General features: G+C 40.4%; 6 protein-coding genes across 6 annotated transcripts; 4 read left to right on the top strand and 2 right to left on the bottom strand. All coding sequences in view use genetic code 12, as the record gives it.

Annotated features, from left to right (window-relative positions):
• Nucleotides 1–362: 362 nt before the first annotated feature.
• PVL30_005126 (uncharacterized protein) lies at nt 363–2,779 on the top strand (the record flags this gene model as incomplete). The annotated part of the gene is made up of 2 exons (XM_061119650.1): nt 363–371; nt 887–2,779. 2 exons carry the CDS (start codon nt 363–365, stop codon nt 2,777–2,779), a joined length of 1,902 nt encoding a protein of 633 aa, XP_060975633.1.
• Nucleotides 2,780–4,903: 2,124 nt separating this feature from the next.
• Nucleotides 4,904–7,287, top strand: PVL30_005125 (uncharacterized protein; the record flags this gene model as incomplete). The annotated part of the gene is made up of 2 exons (XM_061119649.1): nt 4,904–4,912; nt 5,428–7,287. The coding sequence occupies 2 exons, from the start codon at nt 4,904–4,906 to the stop codon at nt 7,285–7,287; spliced, it is 1,869 nt and encodes a 622-aa protein (XP_060975632.1).
• A 2,124-nt stretch (nt 7,288–9,411) lies between these two features.
• Nucleotides 9,412–12,020, top strand: PVL30_005124 (uncharacterized protein; the record flags this gene model as incomplete). Its single annotated transcript, XM_061119648.1, has 2 exons — nt 9,412–9,420; nt 9,936–12,020. 2 exons carry the CDS (start codon nt 9,412–9,414, stop codon nt 12,018–12,020), a joined length of 2,094 nt encoding a protein of 697 aa, XP_060975631.1.
• A 2,136-nt stretch (nt 12,021–14,156) lies between these two features.
• PVL30_005123 (uncharacterized protein) lies at nt 14,157–16,723 on the top strand (the record flags this gene model as incomplete). The annotated part of the gene is made up of 2 exons (XM_061119647.1): nt 14,157–14,165; nt 14,681–16,723. The coding sequence occupies 2 exons, from the start codon at nt 14,157–14,159 to the stop codon at nt 16,721–16,723; spliced, it is 2,052 nt and encodes a 683-aa protein (XP_060975630.1).
• Nucleotides 16,724–17,586: 863 nt separating this feature from the next.
• Nucleotides 17,587–18,167, bottom strand: PVL30_005122 (uncharacterized protein; the record flags this gene model as incomplete). The annotated part of the gene is made up of 2 exons (XM_061119646.1): nt 17,587–18,101; nt 18,125–18,167. The coding sequence occupies 2 exons, from the start codon at nt 18,165–18,167 to the stop codon at nt 17,587–17,589; spliced, it is 558 nt and encodes a 185-aa protein (XP_060975629.1).
• Nucleotides 18,168–18,654: 487 nt separating this feature from the next.
• Nucleotides 18,655–20,226, bottom strand: PVL30_005121 (uncharacterized protein; the record flags this gene model as incomplete). Its single annotated transcript, XM_001528792.2, has 1 exon — nt 18,655–20,226. One exon carries the CDS (start codon nt 20,224–20,226, stop codon nt 18,655–18,657), a length of 1,572 nt encoding a protein of 523 aa, XP_001528842.2.
• Between the last annotated feature and the right edge of the window lie 1,258 nt (nt 20,227–21,484).

Here is a 21,484-nt window from a genome sequence, read left to right as displayed (position 1 = left end):
AGATGGACGCGCGGGTGCGTGTATACTTTACAAAAAACTTTACATAAAACTTTACAAAAACCACTACAGTGGGCAGCAGCATTGATAGGAGCACGATTCCCCCTATGTTCTAGAACTGATATAGGATCCAACGTAGGGTTCAACCTGGAACCCGGCCTATATGATGTAAATGTATGGGGCGGGGAGAAGGGGAGGGAGTAGCTGAGCCCACAGTTTTCCTCAAACTTCAGTAGAAAAATGTTTCCCTGTAAATTCGCACCAGACTTGCTGGAATAATCAACACGCAAAAACAATTCTCGACTCATTGCCGTCAAACTTGCAATGAGTCGAGAATTGTTTGTGGAGATAGAATGCATTGCAGGATGTATAAGGTTGTAGATTGTGTTGAGCCAACATGCATCCAAACATACAATTTATCCACTCTGGTCGTCCGCTATCTGATACAGCCACACACTATTGGCAGCACCCATTTGGTTTTTTTGATATGACGCGTTTGGTAGCGCATACAATTGCACACGCACTGCTGAGCTACCAGAAGGGACTTCCTCGCCCTTCTGTTCCCCTCACTTCTTCGCGGGTTTTGCAACCAAAATGTATATGGCATAACACAAGTTACTTGTTAATCCCCAACCACAAGGCGTGACTGGAGGGCTACCTGGTGAAGTATAAATATCCACAAACAAAACCCTTGTGACCTCAAACCTTCTTTTACCCTTTTCTTCTTCTTCTTTTCCTTTTTCTTCTTTCTTTTACCAGAATTAAACATACAACCAAGCCTTACTCGATAACCTTAACCAGATTTTATCATCAATAATCGAGGAAGACTACAATTTAAAAATTAACAATGCCCTTTTTCAATAACTGTTTTCAAAATGTCTTTGCAAAGGATTCCGAACCCGCCAAACCCAAGGTTCGGTTTTTACTTCCAGGGGAGTCATCAGGCTCACCAATCTTAGAACCCAGCTCAGTCTATAGGGACTCCAGGTATCTAAGAAAAGCTGGAACTGAAACTTATGGCGAGATTTTTCAGAATAAGCTGGATTACACAGAGCCATCAACGGGAATACCATTAATTAGAAGGCGCGCTTTAGAAGCTGAGAATGCAAAGCAGCCACCAAAGAACAGCCCTCCGCATTTCTCTCCACCAAAGTCGATCTTTGTACGCATTGCGGAGGATCCACGTGTTTTTCCCGATGATTTTATGGATATGCTGGATGGCACAGAAGTATCAGTTGCGTCAGAATCAGTTGTTTTGCAAAATGCAGAGTCAAGTTTGATCTATGATAAACTTAGAGGTCCAGTAAATATTGGAATTGATTTTTCCTCCGAGAGTCGCCAGACAAGGAGGGAGGATATAATTACGGAATCTGACACAGTAACAATCCTGAGGAGTGCTTCACAAGTAGAGGAGGCATCCAATAACAGCTTCACCTCGCCCTATGACAGTCCAAGCCAACTTCAATTTCATGTTGCTAATGAAACCATAGATGGAAACGCGGATGTACCATGTACATCTGCCTTATCAGAATTTGAGTCTAGCTCGGTGTATGATGATGAAATCATTCCGAGAGAGGCTCCATATCATGTTGCTATTGAAACCACAGATGGAAACGCGGATGTACCATGTACATCTGCCTTATCAGAATTTGAGTCTAGCTCGGTGTATGATGATGAAATCATTCCGAGAGAGGCTCCATATCATGTTGCTATTAAAACCACAGATGGAAACGCGGATGTACCATGTACATCTGCCTTATCAGAATTTGAGTCTAGCTCGGTGTATGATGATGAAATCATTCCGAGAGAGGCTCCATATCATGTTGCTATTGAAACCATAGATGGAAACGCGGATGTACCGTATACATCTGTTATACCAGAATTAGAGTCTAGCTCGCCCTATGACGTTCCAAGCGCATTTCCATTTCATGTTGCTATTGAAACCATAGATGGAAACGCGGATATACCGTATACATCTGTCTTACTGGTATCAGCCCCCTTGTCAGATGCTGTGAGCTCAGTTGAAAGAACCAATTGGAATACCCAAAACTCAGAGGACTGCGATTTTGTTTCTGTGGATATTAGGATTCCAGAGGAAAACGATTCCTGTATGAATCAATTAAAGGAGCCTAAAAAGAGTAGGATACCACTGTTCAAATTGTTTGCACGGCTCAAGAAGAGCAGAAAGACTCTGTTTAAACCGTTTTCATGGTTCAAGAAGAGCAAAACGACTCTGTTCAAACCGTTTGCATGGCTAAAGAAACGGGCAGAAAAGAAGGAGTTAATAGAAAAAGTTGTTTTGGCTGAAAGTGATGATCAACAACAACAACTGCTGCTAAAAGAACAACAACAACAACAACAACAACAACAACAACTGCTGCTAAAAGAAGAACAACAACAACAACAACAACAACAACAACAACAACAACAACAACAACAACAACAACAACAACAACAACAACAACAACAACAACAACAACAACAACAACTACAACAACTACAACAACTATTACAACAACAACAACTATTACAACAACAACAACTATTACAACAACAACAACAACAACAACAACAACAACTATTACAACAACAACTACTATTACAACAACAACAACTATTACAACAACAACAACAACAACAACTATTACAACAACAACTACAACAACAACAACAACTACTATTACAACAACAACAACTACTACAACAACAACTACTACAACAACAACAACAACTACAACAACAACAACAACCGTCGCTACCTCAACCATTTGAACTAGTGTGATATCGATATCACAAAAGAAACACAAAACACGAAAAACACAACACAAACTAAAAATAAAAACAATATTAACCAGAAAAACATCAATTTCTTCCACTTTGACAAGTTTAAGACTCCCGTCGATTCATACTGCGGTGAATTGTGCCAATAGATCTGAGCTGCAGTTAACTTTGCAGACATCCATTACATGAATAGCACTAAACTGGGAACTAAGAGCCATTCTGAGGGCGACTTCATTACACTTTATAAGAGGGTCCCCATACTGCAGGTCACAGAAGAAGCCTTCAATAAGGTGATCTCGTCCCGCCCAGAGTTGCTTGATATGGTCCTTAGAAATTCCCTTCTCTGTCTAAAGCTACCACCGATACTGTCACTGATGCTATTTCTGATGTTACCTCTGTTGCTGCTTCACGGATGACTATATCACAAACCCAACCATGATCCCAAAGCAGGGGAGCCCACTGACCTCTGCTACCGTTTCCCATAGCCTACCACAACATTGCACTAGTGTAGCTGCTGACTCACACATTTATTCTGAACTTGGCAGATCCTGCGACAAAATGGCGCCTTTGTCGTATGATCTTGTACGGGGGACGAAAAATGTCGAGGACGCATATGCACTAGGGGTATCAACAAGGCACAGCGGGATCATATAATCACAGGTTGAGTTGTATAAGTCACCGTGCAAGTTGTTTCAGATGGTGCAGAAGAAAAGCTTGTGGAATCTGCTTCCGGGGTCTGTTAATGTTGCATCAAAATCATTGTTTGCTCGTGTTGGAATAGCACCACTAATATTTATCATATTTATCATATTTATTATATCCAACATATTTATTATAGTGTGTGCTATCCGACGTCGACCAAACTCAAACTATGCCATTTAAACTTGTCAAAAATGTTTCTGGTGTTATTCCTGGTTGTGTCACTGGTTGTGTTACTGGTTGTGTCACTGGTTGAGTTACTGGTTGAGTTACTGGTTGAGTTACTAGTTGTGTTACTGGTTGAGTTACTAGTTGAGTTACTGGTTGTGTCACTGGTTGAGTTACTAGTTGAGTTACTGGTTGTGTCACTGGTTGTGTCACTGGTTGAGTTACTAGTTGAGTTACTGGTTGTGTCACTGGTTGAGTTACTAGTTGAGTTACTGGTTGTGTCACTGGTTGAGTTACTGGTTGAGTTACTGGTTGTGTCACTGGTTGAGTTACTGGTTGTGTCACTGGTTGAGTTACTGGTTGTGTTACTGGTTGAGTTACTAGTTGAGTTACTGGTTGTGTCACTGGTTGAGTTACTGGTTGAGTCACTGGTTGTGTTGCTGGTTGTGTTGCTGATGGTGTTGCTGATGGTGTTGCTGATGGTGTTGCTGATGGTGTTGCTGATGGTGTTGCTGATGGTGTTGCTGTTCCTGCTATTAATCTTTGCACTTTTTTTTTAATATTAACACACCTTTCTGTTTTTGTATGCACTCTGCTATTTGTAATTGAACCATTTTTCTATTTCGCACTCAGCCTACAAATTATTTCTCAAATTGAACGTTCTGTATATTTCGCGCAATCGCTGTCATTGTAAACTGGAGTATCTCGGGTTGGAGTATGTGTATGTGTGCGCGCACGTGAGCTGCTGTGAACGAGTCAACCTTAGATACACGTAGGATACACGTAGGATACACGTAAGAAACACGTAGGATACACGTAGGATACACGTAAGACACATGTAGGAGACAGGTAGGATACAGGTAGGATACAGGTAAGGTACAGGTTAGATACACATAAGATGGACGCGCGGGTGCGTGTATACTTTACAAAAAACTTTACATAAAACTTTACAAAAACCACTACAGTGGGCAGCAGCATTGATAGGAGCACAATTCCCCCTATGTTCTAGAACTGATATAGGATCCAACGTAGGGTTCAACCTGGAACCCGGCCTATATGATGTAAATGTATGGGGCGGGGAGAAGGGGAGGGAGTAGCTGAGCCCACAGTTTTCCTCAAACTTCAGTAGAAAAATGTTTCCCTGTAAATTCGCACCAGACTTGCTGGAATAATCAACACGCAAAAACAATTCTCGACTCATTGCCGTCAAACTTGCAATGAGTCGAGAATTGTTTGTGGAGATAGAATGCATTGCAGGATGTATAAGGTTGTAGATTGTGTTGAGCCAACATGCATCCAAACATACAATTTATCCACTCTGGTCGTCCGCTATCTGATACAGCCACACACTATTGGCAGCACCCATTTGGTTTTTTTGATATGACGCGTTTGGTAGCGCATACAATTGCACACGCACTGCTGAGCTACCAGAAGGGACTTCCTCGCCCTTCTGTTCCCCTCACTTCTTCGCGGGTTTTGCAACCAAAATGTATATGGCATAACACAAGTTACTTGTTAATCCCCAACCACAAGGCGTGACTGGAGGGCTACCTGGTGAAGTATAAATATCCACAAACAAAACCCTTGTGACCTCAAACCTTCTTTTACCCTTTTCTTCTTCTTCTTTTCCTTTTTCTTCTTTCTTTTACCAGAATTAAACATACAACCAAGCCTTACTCGATAACCTTAACCAGATTTTATCATCAATAATCGAGGAAGACTACAATTTAAAAATTAACAATGCCCTTTTTCAATAACTGTTTTCAAAATGTCTTTGCAAAGGATTCCGAACCCGCCAAACCCAAGGTTCGGTTTTTACTTCCAGGGGAGTCATCAGGCTCACCAATCTTAGAACCCAGCTCAGTCTATAGGGACTCCAGGTATCTAAGAAAAGCTGGAACTGAAACTTATGGCGAGATTTTTCAGAATAAGCTGGATTACACAGAGCCATCAACGGGAATACCATTAATTAGAAGGCGCGCTTTAGAAGCTGAGAATGCAAAGCAGCCACCAAAGAACAGCCCTCCGCATTTCTCTCCACCAAAGTCGATCTTTGTACGCATTGCGGAGGATCCACGTGTTTTTCCCGATGATTTTATGGATATGCTGGATGGCACAGAAGTATCAGTTGCGTCAGAATCAGTTGTTTTGCAAAATGCAGAGTCAAGTTTGATCTATGATAAACTTAGAGGTCCAGTAAATATTGGAATTGATTTTTCCTCCGAGAGTCGCCAGACAAGGAGGGAGGATATAATTACGGAATCTGACACAGTAACAATCCTGAGGAGTGCTTCACAAGTAGAGGAGGCATCCAATAACAGCTTCACCTCGCCCTATGACAGTCCAAGCCAACTTCAATTTCATGTTGCTAATGAAACCATAGATGGAAACGCGGATGTACCATGTACATCTGCCTTATCAGAATTTGAGTCTAGCTCGGTGTATGATGATGAAATCATTCCGAGAGAGGCTCCATATCATGTTGCTATTGAAACCACAGATGGAAACGCGGATGTACCATGTACATCTGCCTTATCAGAATTTGAGTCTAGCTCGGTGTATGATGATGAAATCATTCCGAGAGAGGCTCCATATCATGTTGCTATTAAAACCACAGATGGAAACGCGGATGTACCATGTACATCTGCCTTATCAGAATTTGAGTCTAGCTCGGTGTATGATGATGAAATCATTCCGAGAGAGGCTCCATATCATGTTGCTATTGAAACCATAGATGGAAACGCGGATGTACCGTATACATCTGTTATACCAGAATTAGAGTCTAGCTCGCCCTATGACGTTCCAAGCGCATTTCCATTTCATGTTGCTATTGAAACCATAGATGGAAACGCGGATATACCGTATACATCTGTCTTACTGGTATCAGCCCCCTTGTCAGATGCTGTGAGCTCAGTTGAAAGAACCAATTGGAATACCCAAAACTCAGAGGACTGCGATTTTGTTTCTGTGGATATTAGGATTCCAGAGGAAAACGATTCCTGTATGAATCAATTAAAGGAGCCTAAAAAGAGTAGGATACCACTGTTCAAATTGTTTGCACGGCTCAAGAAGAGCAGAAAGACTCTGTTTAAACCGTTTTCATGGTTCAAGAAGAGCAAAACGACTCTGTTCAAACCGTTTGCATGGCTAAAGAAACGGGCAGAAAAGAAGGAGTTAATAGAAAAAGTTGTTTTGGCTGAAAGTGATGATCAACAACAACAACTGCTGCTAAAAGAACAACAACAACAACAACAACAACAACAACAACTGCTGCTAAAAGAAGAACAACAACAACAACAACAACAACAACAACAACAACAACAACAACAACAACAACAACAACAACAACTACAACAACTACAACAACTATTACAACAACAACAACTATTACAACAACAACAACTATTACAACAACAACAACAACAACAACAACAACAACTATTACAACAACAACTACTATTACAACAACAACAACTATTACAACAACAACAACAACAACAACTATTACAACAACAACTACAACAACAACAACAACTACTATTACAACAACAACAACTACTACAACAACAACTACTACAACAACAACAACAACTACAACAACAACAACAACCGTCGCTACCTCAACCATTTGAACTAGTGTGATATCGATATCACAAAAGAAACACAAAACACGAAAAACACAACACAAACTAAAAATAAAAACAATATTAACCAGAAAAACATCAATTTCTTCCACTTTGACAAGTTTAAGACTCCCGTCGATTCATACTGCGGTGAATTGTGCCAATAGATCTGAGCTGCAGTTAACTTTGCAGACATCCATTACATGAATAGCACTAAACTGGGAACTAAGAGCCATTCTGAGGGCGACTTCATTACACTTTATAAGAGGGTCCCCATACTGCAGGTCACAGAAGAAGCCTTCAATAAGGTGATCTCGTCCCGCCCAGAGTTGCTTGATATGGTCCTTAGAAATTCCCTTCTCTGTCTAAAGCTACCACCGATACTGTCACTGATGCTATTTCTGATGTTACCTCTGTTGCTGCTTCACGGATGACTATATCACAAACCCAACCATGATCCCAAAGCAGGGGAGCCCACTGACCTCTGCTACCGTTTCCCATAGCCTACCACAACATTGCACTAGTGTAGCTGCTGACTCACACATTTATTCTGAACTTGGCAGATCCTGCGACAAAATGGCGCCTTTGTCGTATGATCTTGTACGGGGGACGAAAAATGTCGAGGACGCATATGCACTAGGGGTATCAACAAGGCACAGCGGGATCATATAATCACAGGTTGAGTTGTATAAGTCACCGTGCAAGTTGTTTCAGATGGTGCAGAAGAAAAGCTTGTGGAATCTGCTTCCGGGGTCTGTTAATGTTGCATCAAAATCATTGTTTGCTCGTGTTGGAATAGCACCACTAATATTTATCATATTTATCATATTTATTATATCCAACATATTTATTATAGTGTGTGCTATCCGACGTCGACCAAACTCAAACTATGCCATTTAAACTTGTCAAAAATGTTTCTGGTGTTATTCCTGGTTGTGTCACTGGTTGTGTTACTGGTTGTGTCACTGGTTGAGTTACTGGTTGAGTTACTGGTTGAGTTACTAGTTGTGTTACTGGTTGAGTTACTAGTTGAGTTACTGGTTGTGTCACTGGTTGAGTTACTAGTTGAGTTACTGGTTGTGTCACTGGTTGTGTCACTGGTTGAGTTACTAGTTGAGTTACTGGTTGTGTCACTGGTTGAGTTACTAGTTGAGTTACTGGTTGTGTCACTGGTTGAGTTACTGGTTGAGTTACTGGTTGTGTCACTGGTTGAGTTACTGGTTGTGTCACTGGTTGAGTTACTGGTTGTGTTACTGGTTGAGTTACTAGTTGAGTTACTGGTTGTGTCACTGGTTGAGTTACTGGTTGAGTCACTGGTTGTGTTGCTGGTTGTGTTGCTGATGGTGTTGCTGATGGTGTTGCTGATGGTGTTGCTGATGGTGTTGCTGATGGTGTTGCTGATGGTGTTGCTGTTCCTGCTATTAATCTTTGCACTTTTTTTTTAATATTAACACACCTTTCTGTTTTTGTATGCACTCTGCTATTTGTAATTGAACCATTTTTCTATTTCGCACTCAGCCTACAAATTATTTCTCAAATTGAACGTTCTGTATATTTCGCGCAATCGCTGTCATTGTAAACTGGAGTATCTCGGGTTGGAGTATGTGTATGTGTGCGCGCACGTGAGCTGCTGTGAACGAGTCAACCTTAGATACACGTAGGATACACGTAGGATACACGTAAGAAACACGTAGGATACACGTAGGATACACGTAAGACACATGTAGGAGACAGGTAGGATACAGGTAGGATACAGGTAAGGTACAGGTTAGATACACATAAGATGGACGCGCGGGTGCGTGTATACTTTACAAAAAACTTTACATAAAACTTTACAAAAACCACTACAGTGGGCAGCAGCATTGATAGGAGCACAATTCCCCCTATGTTCTAGAACTGATATAGGATCCAACGTAGGGTTCAACCTGGAACCCGGCCTATATGATGTAAATGTATGGGGCGGGGAGAAGGGGAGGGAGTAGCTGAGCCCACAGTTTTCCTCAAACTTCAGTAGAAAAATGTTTCCCTGTAAATTCGCACCAGACTTGCTGGAATAATCAACACGCAAAAACAATTCTCGACTCATTGCCGTCAAACTTGCAATGAGTCGAGAATTGTTTGTGGAGATAGAATGCATTGCAGGATGTATAAGGTTGTAGATTGTGTTGAGCCAACATGCATCCAAACATACAATTTATCCACTCTGGTCGTCCGCTATCTGATACAGCCACACACTATTGGCAGCACCCATTTGGTTTTTTTGATATGACGCGTTTGGTAGCGCATACAATTGCACACGCACTGCTGAGCTACCAGAAGGGACTTCCTCGCCCTTCTGTTCCCCTCACTTCTTCGCGGGTTTTGCAACCAAAATGTATATGGCATAACACAAGTTACTTGTTAATCCCCAACCACAAGGCGTGACTGGAGGGCTACCTGGTGAAGTATAAATATCCACAAACAAAACCCTTGTGACCTCAAACCTTCTTTTACCCTTTTCTTCTTCTTCTTTTCCTTTTTCTTCTTTCTTTTACCAGAATTAAACATACAACCAAGCCTTACTCGATAACCTTAACCAGATTTTATCATCAATAATCGAGGAAGACTACAATTTAAAAATTAACAATGCCCTTTTTCAATAACTGTTTTCAAAATGTCTTTGCAAAGGATTCCGAACCCGCCAAACCCAAGGTTCGGTTTTTACTTCCAGGGGAGTCATCAGGCTCACCAATCTTAGAACCCAGCTCAGTCTATAGGGACTCCAGGTATCTAAGAAAAGCTGGAACTGAAACTTATGGCGAGATTTTTCAGAATAAGCTGGATTACACAGAGCCATCAACGGGAATACCATTAATTAGAAGGCGCGCTTTAGAAGCTGAGAATGCAAAGCAGCCACCAAAGAACAGCCCTCCGCATTTCTCTCCACCAAAGTCGATCTTTGTACGCATTGCGGAGGATCCACGTGTTTTTCCCGATGATTTTATGGATATGCTGGATGGCACAGAAGTATCAGTTGCGTCAGAATCAGTTGTTTTGCAAAATGCAGAGTCAAGTTTGATCTATGATAAACTTAGAGGTCCAGTAAATATTGGAATTGATTTTTCCTCCGAGAGTCGCCAGACAAGGAGGGAGGATATAATTACGGAATCTGACACAGTAACAATCCTGAGGAGTGCTTCCCAAGTAGAGGAGGCATCCAATAACAGCTTCACCTCGCCCTATGACAGTCCAAGCCAACTTCAATTTCATGTTGCTAATGAAACCACAGATGGAAACGCGGATGTACCATGTACATCTGTTTTATCAGAATTTGAGTCTAGCTCGGTGTATGATGATGAAATCATTCCGAGAGAGGCTCCATATCATGTTGCTATTAAAACCACAGATGGAAACGCGGATGTACCATGTACATCTGCCTTATCAGAATTTGAGTCTAGCTCGGTGTATGATGATGAAATCATTCCGAGAGAGGCTCCATATCATGTTGCTATTAAAACCACAGATGGAAACGCGGATGTACCATGTACATCTGCCTTATCAGAATTTGAGTCTAGCTCGGTGTATGATGATGAAATCATTCCGAGAGAGGCTCCATATCATGTTGCTATTGAAACCACAGATGGAAACGCGGATGTACCATGTACATCTGCCTTATCAGAATTTGAGTCTAGCTCGGTGTATGATGATGAAATCATTCCGAGAGAGGCTCCATATCATGTTGCTATTGAAACCATAGATGGAAACGCGGATGTACCGTATACATCTGTTATACCAGAATTAGAGTCTAGCTCGCCCTATGACGTTCCAAGCGCATTTCCATTTCATGTTGCTATTGAAACCATAGATGGAAACGCGGATATACCGTATACATCTGTCTTACTGGTATCAGCCCCCTTGTCAGATGCTGTGAGCTCAGTTGAAAGAACCAATTGGAATAACCAAAACTCAGAGGACTGCGATTTTGTTTCTGTGGATATTAGGATTCCAGAGGAAAACGATTCCTGTATGAATCAATTAAAGGAGCCTAAAAAGAGTAGGATACCACTGTTCAAATTGTTTGCACGGCTCAAGAAGAGCAGAAAGACTCTGTTTAAACCGTTTTCATGGTTCAAGAAGAGCAAAACGACTCTGTTCAAACCGTTTGCATGGCTAAAGAAACGGGCAGAAAAGAAGGAGTTAATAGAAAAAGTTGTTTTGGCTGAAAGTGATGATCAACAACAACAACTGCTGCTAAAAGAAGAACAACAACAACAACTACTATTACAACAACAACAACTATTACAACAACAACAACAACAACAACAACAACAACAACAACAACAACAACAACAACAACAACAACAACAACAACAACAACAACAACAACAACAACAACAACAACAACAACAACAACAACAACAACAACAACAACAACAACAACAACTACAACAACTACAACAACTATTACAACAACAACAACTATTACAACAACAACAACTATTACAACAACAACAACTATTACAACAACAACAACAACAACAACAACAACAACAACAACTATTACAACAACAACTACTATTACAACAACAACAACTATTACAACAACAACAACAACTATTACAACAACAACTACTATTACAACAACAACTACAACAACAACAACAACTACTATTACAACAACAACAACTACTACAACAACAACTACTACAACAACAACAACAACTACAACAACAACAACAACCGTCGTTACCTCAACCATTTGAACTAGTGTGATATCGATATCACAAAAGAAACACAAAACACGAAAAACACAACACAAACTAAAAATAAAAACAATATTAACCAGAAAAACATCAATTTCTTCCACTTTGACAAGTTTAAGACTCCCGTCGATTCATACTGCGGTGAATTGTGCCAATAGATCTGAGCTGCAGTTAACTTTGCAGACATCCATTACATGAATAGCACTAAACTGGGAACTAAGAGCCATTCTGAGGGCGACTTCATTACACTTTATAAGAGGGTCCCCATACTGCAGGTCACAGAAGAAGCCTTCAATAAGGTGATCTCGTCCCGCCCAGAGTTGCTTGATATGGTCCTTAGAAATTCCCTTCTCTGTCTAAAGCTACCACCGATACTGTCACTGATGCTATTTCTGATGTTACCTCTGTTGCTGCTTCACGGATGACTATATCACAAACCCAACCATGATCCCAAAGCAGGGGAGCCCACTGACCTCTGCTACCGTTTCCCATAGCCTACCACAACATTGCACTAGTGTAGCTGCTGACTCACACATTTATTCTGAACTTGGCAGATCCTGCGACAAAATGGCGCCTTTGTCGTATGATCTTGTACGGGGGACGAAAAATGTCGAGGACGCATATGCACTAGGGGTATCAACAAGGCACAGCGGGATCATATAATCACAGGTTGAGTTGTATAAGTCACCGTGCAAGTTGTTTCAGATGGTGCAGAAGAAAAGCTTGTGGAATCTGCTTCCGGGGTCTGTTAATGTTGCATCAAAATCATTGTTTGCTCGTGTTGGAATAGCACCACTAATATTTATCATATTTATCATATTTATTATATCCAACATATTTATTATAGTGTGTGCTATCCGACGTCGACCAAACTCAAACTATGCCATTTAAACTTGTCAAAAATGTTTCTGGTGTTATTCCTGGTTGTGTCACTGGTTGTGTTACTGGTTGTGTCACTGGTTGAGTTACTGGTTGAGTTACTGGTTGAGTTACTAGTTGTGTTACTGGTTGAGTTACTAGTTGAGTTACTGGTTGTGTTACTGGTTGAGTTACTAGTTGAGTTACTGGTTGTGTCACTGGTTGTGTCACTGGTTGAGTTACTAGTTGAGTTACTGGTTGTGTCACTGGTTGAGTTACTAGTTGAGTTACTGGTTGTGTCACTGGTTGAGTTACTGGTTGTGTTACTGGTTGAGTTACTGGTTGTGTTACTAGTTGAGTTACTGGTTGTGTTACTAGTTGAGTTACTGGTTGAGTTACTAGTTGAGTTACTGGTTGTGTCACTGGTTGAGTTACTGGTTGAGTCACTGGTTGTGTTGCTGGTTGTGTTGCTGATGGTGTTGCTGATGGTGTTGCTGATGGTGTTGCTGATGGTGTTGCTGATGGTGTTGCTGATGGTGTTGCTGATGGTGTTGCTGTTCCTGCTATTAATCTTTGCACTTTTTTTTTAATATTAACACACCTTTCTGTTTTTGTATGCACTCTGCTATTTGTAATTGAACCATTTTTCTATTTCGCACTCAGCCTACAAATTATTTCTCAAATTGAACGTTCTGTATATTTCGCGCAATCGCTGTCATTGTAAACTGGAGTATCTCGGGTTGGAGTATGTGTATGTGTGCGCGCACGTGAGCTGCTGTGAACGAGTCAACCTTAGATACACGTAGGATACACGTAGGATACACGTAAGAAACACGTAGGATACACGTAGGATACACGTAAGACACATGTAGGAGACAGGTAGGATACAGGTAGGATACAGGTAAGGTACAGGTTAGATACACATAAGATGGACGCGCGGGTGCGTGTATACTTTACAAAAAACTTTACATAAAACTTTACAAAAACCACTACAGTGGGCAGCAGCATTGATAGGAGCACGATTCCCCCTATGTTCTAGAACTGATATAGGATCCAACGTAGGGTTCAACCTGGAACCCGGCCTATATGATGTAAATGTATGGGGCGGGGAGAAGGGGAGGGAGTAGCTGAGCCCACAGTTTTCCTCAAACTTCAGTAGAAAAATGTTTCCCTGTAAATTCGCACCAGACTTGCTGGAATAATCAACACGCAAAAACAATTCTCGACTCATTGCCGTCAAACTTGCAATGAGTCGAGAATTGTTTGTGGAGATAGAATGCATTGCAGGATGTATAAGGTTGTAGATTGTGTTGAGCCAACATGCATCCAAACATACAATTTATCCACTCTGGTCGTCCGCTATCTGATACAGCCACACACTATTGGCAGCACCCATTTGGTTTTTTTGATATGACGCGTTTGGTAGCGCATACAATTGCACACGCACTGCTGAGCTACCAGAAGGGACTTCCTCGCCCTTCTGTTCCCCTCACTTCTTCGCGGGTTTTGCAACCAAAATGTATATGGCATAACACAAGTTACTTGTTAATCCCCAACCACAAGGCGTGACTGGAGGGCTACCTGGTGAAGTATAAATATCCACAAACAAAACCCTTGTGACCTCAAACCTTCTTTTACCCTTTTCTTCTTCTTCTTTTCCTTTTTCTTCTTTCTTTTACCAGAATTAAACATACAACCAAGCCTTACTCGATAACCTTAACCAGATTTTATCATCAATAATCGAGGAAGACTACAATTTAAAAATTAACAATGCCCTTTTTCAATAACTGTTTTCAAAATGTCTTTGCAAAGGATTCCGAACCCGCCAAACCCAAGGTTCGGTTTTTACTTCCAGGGGAGTCATCAGGCTCACCAATCTTAGAACCCAGCTCAGTCTATAGGGACTCCAGGTATCTAAGAAAAGCTGGAACTGAAACTTATGGCGAGATTTTTCAGAATAAGCTGGATTACACAGAGCCATCAACGGGAATACCATTAATTAGAAGGCGCGCTTTAGAAGCTGAGAATGCAAAGCAGCCACCAAAGAACAGCCCTCCGCATTTCTCTCCACCAAAGTCGATCTTTGTACGCATTGCGGAGGATCCACGTGTTTTTCCCGATGATTTTATGGATATGCTGGATGGCACAGAAGTATCAGTTGCGTCAGAATCAGTTGTTTTGCAAAATGCAGAGTCAAGTTTGATCTATGATAAACTTAGAGGTCCAGTAAATATTGGAATTGATTTTTCCTCCGAGAGTCGCCAGACAAGGAGGGAGGATATAATTACGGAATCTGACACAGTAACAATCCTGAGGAGTGCTTCCCAAGTAGAGGAGGCATCCAATAACAGCTTCACCTCGCCCTATGACAGTCCAAGCCAACTTCAATTTCATGTTGCTAATGAAACCACAGATGGAAACGCGGATGTACCATGTACATCTGCCTTATCAGAATTTGAGTCTAGCTCGGTGTATGATGATGAAATCATTCCGAGAGAGGCTCCATATCATGTTGCTATTAAAACCACAGATGGAAACGCGGATGTACCATGTACATCTGCCTTATCAGAATTTGAGTCTAGCTCGGTGTATGATGATGAAATCATTCCGAGAGAGGCTCCATATCATGTTGCTATTAAAACCACAGATGGAAACGCGGATGTACCATGTACATCTGCCTTATCAGAATTTGAGTCTAGCTCGGTGTATGATGATGAAATCATTCCGAGAGAGGCTCCATATCATGTTGCTATTGAAACCATAGATGGAAACGCGGATGTACCATGTACATCTGCCTTATCAGAATTTGAGTCTAGCTCGGTGTATGATGATGAAATCATTCCGAGAGAGGCTCCATATCATGTTGCTATTGAAACCATAGATGGAAACGCGGATGTACCGTATACATCTGTTATACCAGAATTAGAGTCTAGCTCGCCCTATGACGTTCCAAGCGCATTTCCATTTCATGTTGCTATTGAAACCATAGATGGAAACGCGGATATACCGTATACATCTGTCTTACTGGTATCAGCCCCCTTGTCAGATGCTGTGAGCTCAGTTGAAAGAACCAATTGGAATAACCAAAACTCAGAGGACTGCGATTTTGTTTCTGTGGATATTAGGATTCCAGAGGAAAACGATTCCTGTATGAATCAATTAAAGGAGCCTAAAAAGAGTAGGATACCACTGTTCAAATTGTTTGCACGGCTCAAGAAGAGCAGAAAGACTCTGTTTAAACCGTTTTCATGGTTCAAGAAGAGCAAAACGACTCTGTTCAAACCGTTTGCATGGCTAAAGAAACGGGCAGAAAAGAAGGAGTTAATAGAAAAAGTTGTTTTGGCTGAAAGTGATGATCAACAACAACAACTGCTGCTAAAAGAACAACAACAACAACAACAACAACAACAACAACTGCTGCTAAAAGAAGAACAACAACAACAACAACAACAACAACAACAACAACAACAACAACAACAACAACAACAACAACAACAACAACAACAACAACAACAACAACAACAACAACAACAACAACTACAACAACTACAACAACTATTACAACAACAACAACTATTACAACAACAACAACTATTACAACAACAACAACTATTACAACAACAACAACAACAACAACTATTACAACAACAACTACTATTACAACAACAACAACTATTACAACAACAACAACTATTACAACAACAACAACAACTATTACAACAACAACTACTATTACAACAACTACTACAACAACAACAACAACTACTATTACAACAACAACAACTACTACAACAACAACAACAACTACAACAACAACAACAACCGTCGTTACCTCAACCATTTGAACTAGTGTGATATCGATATCACAAAAGAAACACAAAACACGAAAAACACAACACAAACTAAAAATAAAAACAATATTAACCAGAAAAACATCAATTTCTTCCACTTTGACAAGTTTAAGACTCCCGTCGATTCATACTGCGGTGAATTGTGCCAATAGATCTGAGCTGCAGTTAACTTTGCAGACATCCATTACATGAATAGCACTAAACTGGGAACTAAGAGCCATTCTGAGGGCGACTTCATTACACTTTATAAGAGGGTCCCCATACTGCAGGTCACAGAAGAAGCCTTCAATAAGGTGATCTCGTCCCGCCCAGAGTTGCTTGATATGGTCCTTAGAAATTCCCTTCTCTGTCTAAAGCTACCACCGATACTGTCACTGATGCTATTTCTGATGTTACCTCTGTTGCTGCTTCACGGATGACTATATCACAAACCCAACCATGATCCCAAAGCAGGGGAGCCCACTGACCTCTGCTACCGTTTCCCATAGCCTACCACAACATTGCACTAGTGTAGCTGCTGACTCACACATTTATTCTGAACTTGGCAGATCCTGCGACAAAATGGCGCCTTTGTCGTATGATCTTGTACGGGGGACGAAAAATGTCGAGGACGCATATGCACTAGGGGTATCAACAAGGCACAGCGGGATCATATAATCACAGGTTGAGTTGTATAAGTCACCGTGCAAGTTGTTTCAGATGGTGCAGAAGAAAAGCTTGTGGAATCTGCTTCCGGGGTCTGTTAATGTTGCATCAAAATCATTGTTTGCTCGTGTTGGAATAGCACCACTAATATTTATCATATTTATCATATTTATTATATCCAACATATTTATTATAGTGTGTGCTATCCGACGTCGACCAAACTCAAACTATGCCATTTAAACTTGTCAAAAATGTTTCTGGTGTTATTCCTGGTTGTGTCACTGGTTGTGTCACTGGTTGTGTTACTGGTTGTGTTACTGGTTGAGTCACTGGTTGAGTTACTGGTTGAGTTACTAGTTGTGTTACTGGTTGAGTTACTAGTTGAGTTACTGGTTGTGTCACTGGTTGTGTCACTGGTTGAGTTACTAGTTGAGTTACTAGTTGTGTCACTGGTTGTGTCACTGGTTGTGTTACTGGTTGTGTCACTGGTTGAGTTACTAGTTGAGTTACTGGTTGTGTCACTGGTTGAGTTACTGGTTGTGTCACTGGTTGAGTTACTAGTTGAGTTACTGGTTGTGTCACTGGTTGAGTTACTAGTTGAGTTACTGGTTGTGTCACTGGTTGAGTTACTGGTTGAGTTACTGGTTGAGTCACTGGTTGTGTTGCTGGTTGTGTTGCTGGTTGTGTTGCTGATGGTGTTGCTGATGGTGTTGCTGTTCCTGCTATTAATCTTTGCACTTTTTTTTTAATATTAACACACCTTTCTGTTTTTGTATGCACTCTGCTATTTGTAATTGAACCATTTTTCTATTTCGCACTCAGCCTACAAATTATTTCTCAAATTGAACGTTCTGTATATTTCGCGCAATCGCTGTCATTGTAAACTGGAGTATCTCGGGTTGGAGTATGTGTATGTGTGCGCGCACGTGAGCTGCTGTGAACGAGTCGAGAATTGTTTGTGGAGATAGGATGCATTGCAGGATGTATAAGGCTGTAGGCAATGTTGAGCCAACTTGCATCCAAACATACAATGATATTCAAGTGATAATGTGTTGTTTAGAATGGAATGCGTGAGCAACGTTTTACTTGTTGTATAATTTTTATGAAATAGAATTATAAACAGAAAATACGAAATTAAAAAAATTTAACACTTGCGTGCTTTTATATATGTACTGATTCACACTAGACAAAACTTCATTACTTGAACATAGATAATATTACAATTGAAATTCAGCAAACAAATAACCACTAACTCTTCACTGTTGTTGTTGGTGTTGTTGTTGGTGTTGTTTATGGTGTTGTGGAAGATGATGTTCTCATTCTGACCTTGGCACCATCCATCAACCTCATTGTAGCAGACGACGAGGTTCTTGGTGGATATGGTTCATCTCCTACTTTTTCAATGATATCAAATGTCTGCAACAACCTGATTGTAATATAGCTGGCCTCGGTTAATGCCAATTGTTGACCAAGGCATAATCTTGGACCAGTACTGAATGGCATGAAAGCAGGTCCTCCACTCTTTGGTAGATCAGCAAACCTTTCAGGTCTATAGACTTCAGTATCTGATCCAAAAAATTTCGAATTTCTGTTGGCCGTGTAGAGTGGATATACAACCCTTCGGCCCTTAGGTACAAATACTGGAGACTCGTTGTCCAAGCCACCACCTTTTGGTAAAATTGTATCAACTGCGGCAGTCTTGGAAGCAAGTGGCACCGATGGATGGAAACGGAGTGTTTCATACAAGCACCAGCGCAAGTAATCGCAGTTATGAATTTTTTCATAAGTAATTGACTCAATGGAGTCAAAGTTGGACCTCACTGCATCAACAAGTTTTTTAAGAATCTCCTTATTTGCGTCTCTCGAGAGTTCAAAAAACAAAAACGACAAAAGCGAACTTGTTGTATTTCGCCCAGCAAGGATTATGCTCATAACTTCATCTTGCAAAATTTTTGGGTCCTTCGTTTGTTTAGCAATCTCATAAAGAAAACAGTTTCCATTATCTGAATGCTTGTTCAACTCTTCCTCATTCATAGCTAATGCTTTATTTATATAGTACCTAACAAAATCATGCTGGATCTTGTTTGCCTCTCTCAACTCCTTTGGGTTTACAAGCCACATTAACGGCTTTCCTAATGAAACTCTCAACATCAAGTATTTCAGTGAAATATCAAACGCTTTTGCAAATCGAGATTTCAATTCTGGGTCAATAGTGACAGAAGTGGGCTCGTCAAGTGCATCCTTCAACGTATCACAGCTTTCACCTAAAAGAAACTTTGTGGCATAGTCGATTGTAAAGTATTGGAAAATGTCTTGCATATCAACCACTACACCATCCCTTTGGTATATGTTAATGAGCCTTACAACATCTTTCACGTACGGCTCCATATATTCAATTTGCTTTATATGGTCTTTACTAAAAAAAGGTCTGAGCATAATTCTACTGTGTTTCCAGCTCTCCCCGGAGCTTGAAAAAATGCCGTCTCCAAGTAGGGGGTCAAACGCATCTGGTCTGTCACCAATCGTCCAATTGTTAAAATTGGCCGAGCTGGACATGTATCTATAATTTTCTGGATCTGTAGTAAATACCACCTTCAGGAAGAGCATCGTTTGTGCCAATGTGGAAGTCTTTAAATCTTTGAACTGCTTATACATATTCTGGTGGATTCGGCCTTCTTCTTGAATCTTGTTATAGTTCACTATAAACTCAAGACCAAGATAAGACAAGAATGTTGATGTTTGAGCATTAGGTATTTTCTGACATTTGTACTTTCTTTTAATTACCTGCTTACGGTAAAAGCGTATAATGTTGTAAAGTACCAACAGTAATGTCAATACTATAAAAAGTGGTAAATGAATCATCATTGGCTTTGGAGCTATTGATATATAAGATTGTCAATGTTGTATATTATATGTAAAAACCTGGTCAGACAAGAAGGAATGATGGGCTTTTATACAATAGCCCGTTTCGAATGTGGAGTAAAACTTTTTGTATATGTGTCTACTGAAATTTGGCTTATCTTTCCGAATTGGGAAGAAAAAAAAAATTATTTTATTTCTTTGCCTATATGTTTTGGGTGTAAGTTCAAAAGTTTAATGCTATTGGTGGTGGTGGTAGTGGTGGTGATGGTGGTGGTTTTAATGAAGATTTGTTGTTGCTGTTGTTGTTGATATTGCTGTAATTCTCCACAAACCTATGTACGGTGGGGTAGAAGAAGATGGAGAAAACGACAACTCTTTATATTTCCGTCATGGAAAAATATTGTGGAATCATGCACCATAGACATATTACAGTCTCACTTTTATCCGTATCGATTCTCCTTTTCCTTTTGTGTTAGCATAAAATATTCCAGTATTGCAACAACACCTTTTCCGATTACATTAAAGATGACACATTAACAAAATAAAAGGGGTAGGAGATAAGAGACGGGCAGCAAAAAAAGCGTGAAATAGAAAAAAGAGAAATAAGCAAAGAAAGCAGAGGTAAGTACTTCGGTCTTAATCCCATTTCCTTTTTTCGACCTCCCCCCCTCCTCAATTTCTTTCCTTCCTTCCCATCCCACACATCTTAACTCCGAAGGTTTTCACTGAAAAATGCAGAGCAAAAAAAAAAAAAAAGAAGCTCAGTTGGACATAGATGCTACCAAACGACAAGGCACAAGTTGTGAACTTGGAGGAAAAGGAGGAGGTTTGGTAGAAGTTATAAGAGGTAGCCAAAAAAAGGTAGAGTAATTGCTTGCAGACTTAAACCTTCCTACTAAAGGATTATAGAATATCTCATACCAAAGCAATTCTATAAATTCACAAACTATTTCCATTCTCTTGCCACTTTTTTCAAATATTTCTCTAATTCTTTATTTCTCTACTGCTCTATTATATTCTTCATTTTTGAACAAAAAGACAAAAAGACAAAAAAGACAAAAAAGACAAAAAAAGACAAAAAAAAAGTTCAACTACCAGTTCGCTAAAGTAACTAGTAGTATTTATTTATTTCCGGGTATGTGAACTGTATCGGATAATAATGTCCAATTTTTTTCTTGATTCCAAACAAGCGATGGCAGCATCTAACAAAATACGAAAGCTGACTTCAACTATTACCAAAGAGCCACAATAAAACACT

This window comes from Lodderomyces elongisporus, chromosome 7, assembly GCF_030384665.1.
Source record: "Lodderomyces elongisporus chromosome 7, complete sequence".
NCBI lineage: Eukaryota > Fungi > Ascomycota > Pichiomycetes > Serinales > Debaryomycetaceae > Lodderomyces > Lodderomyces elongisporus.
The sequence above is the reverse complement of the archived record's forward strand: the minus strand, read 5'-3'. Positions and strand labels throughout refer to the sequence as shown.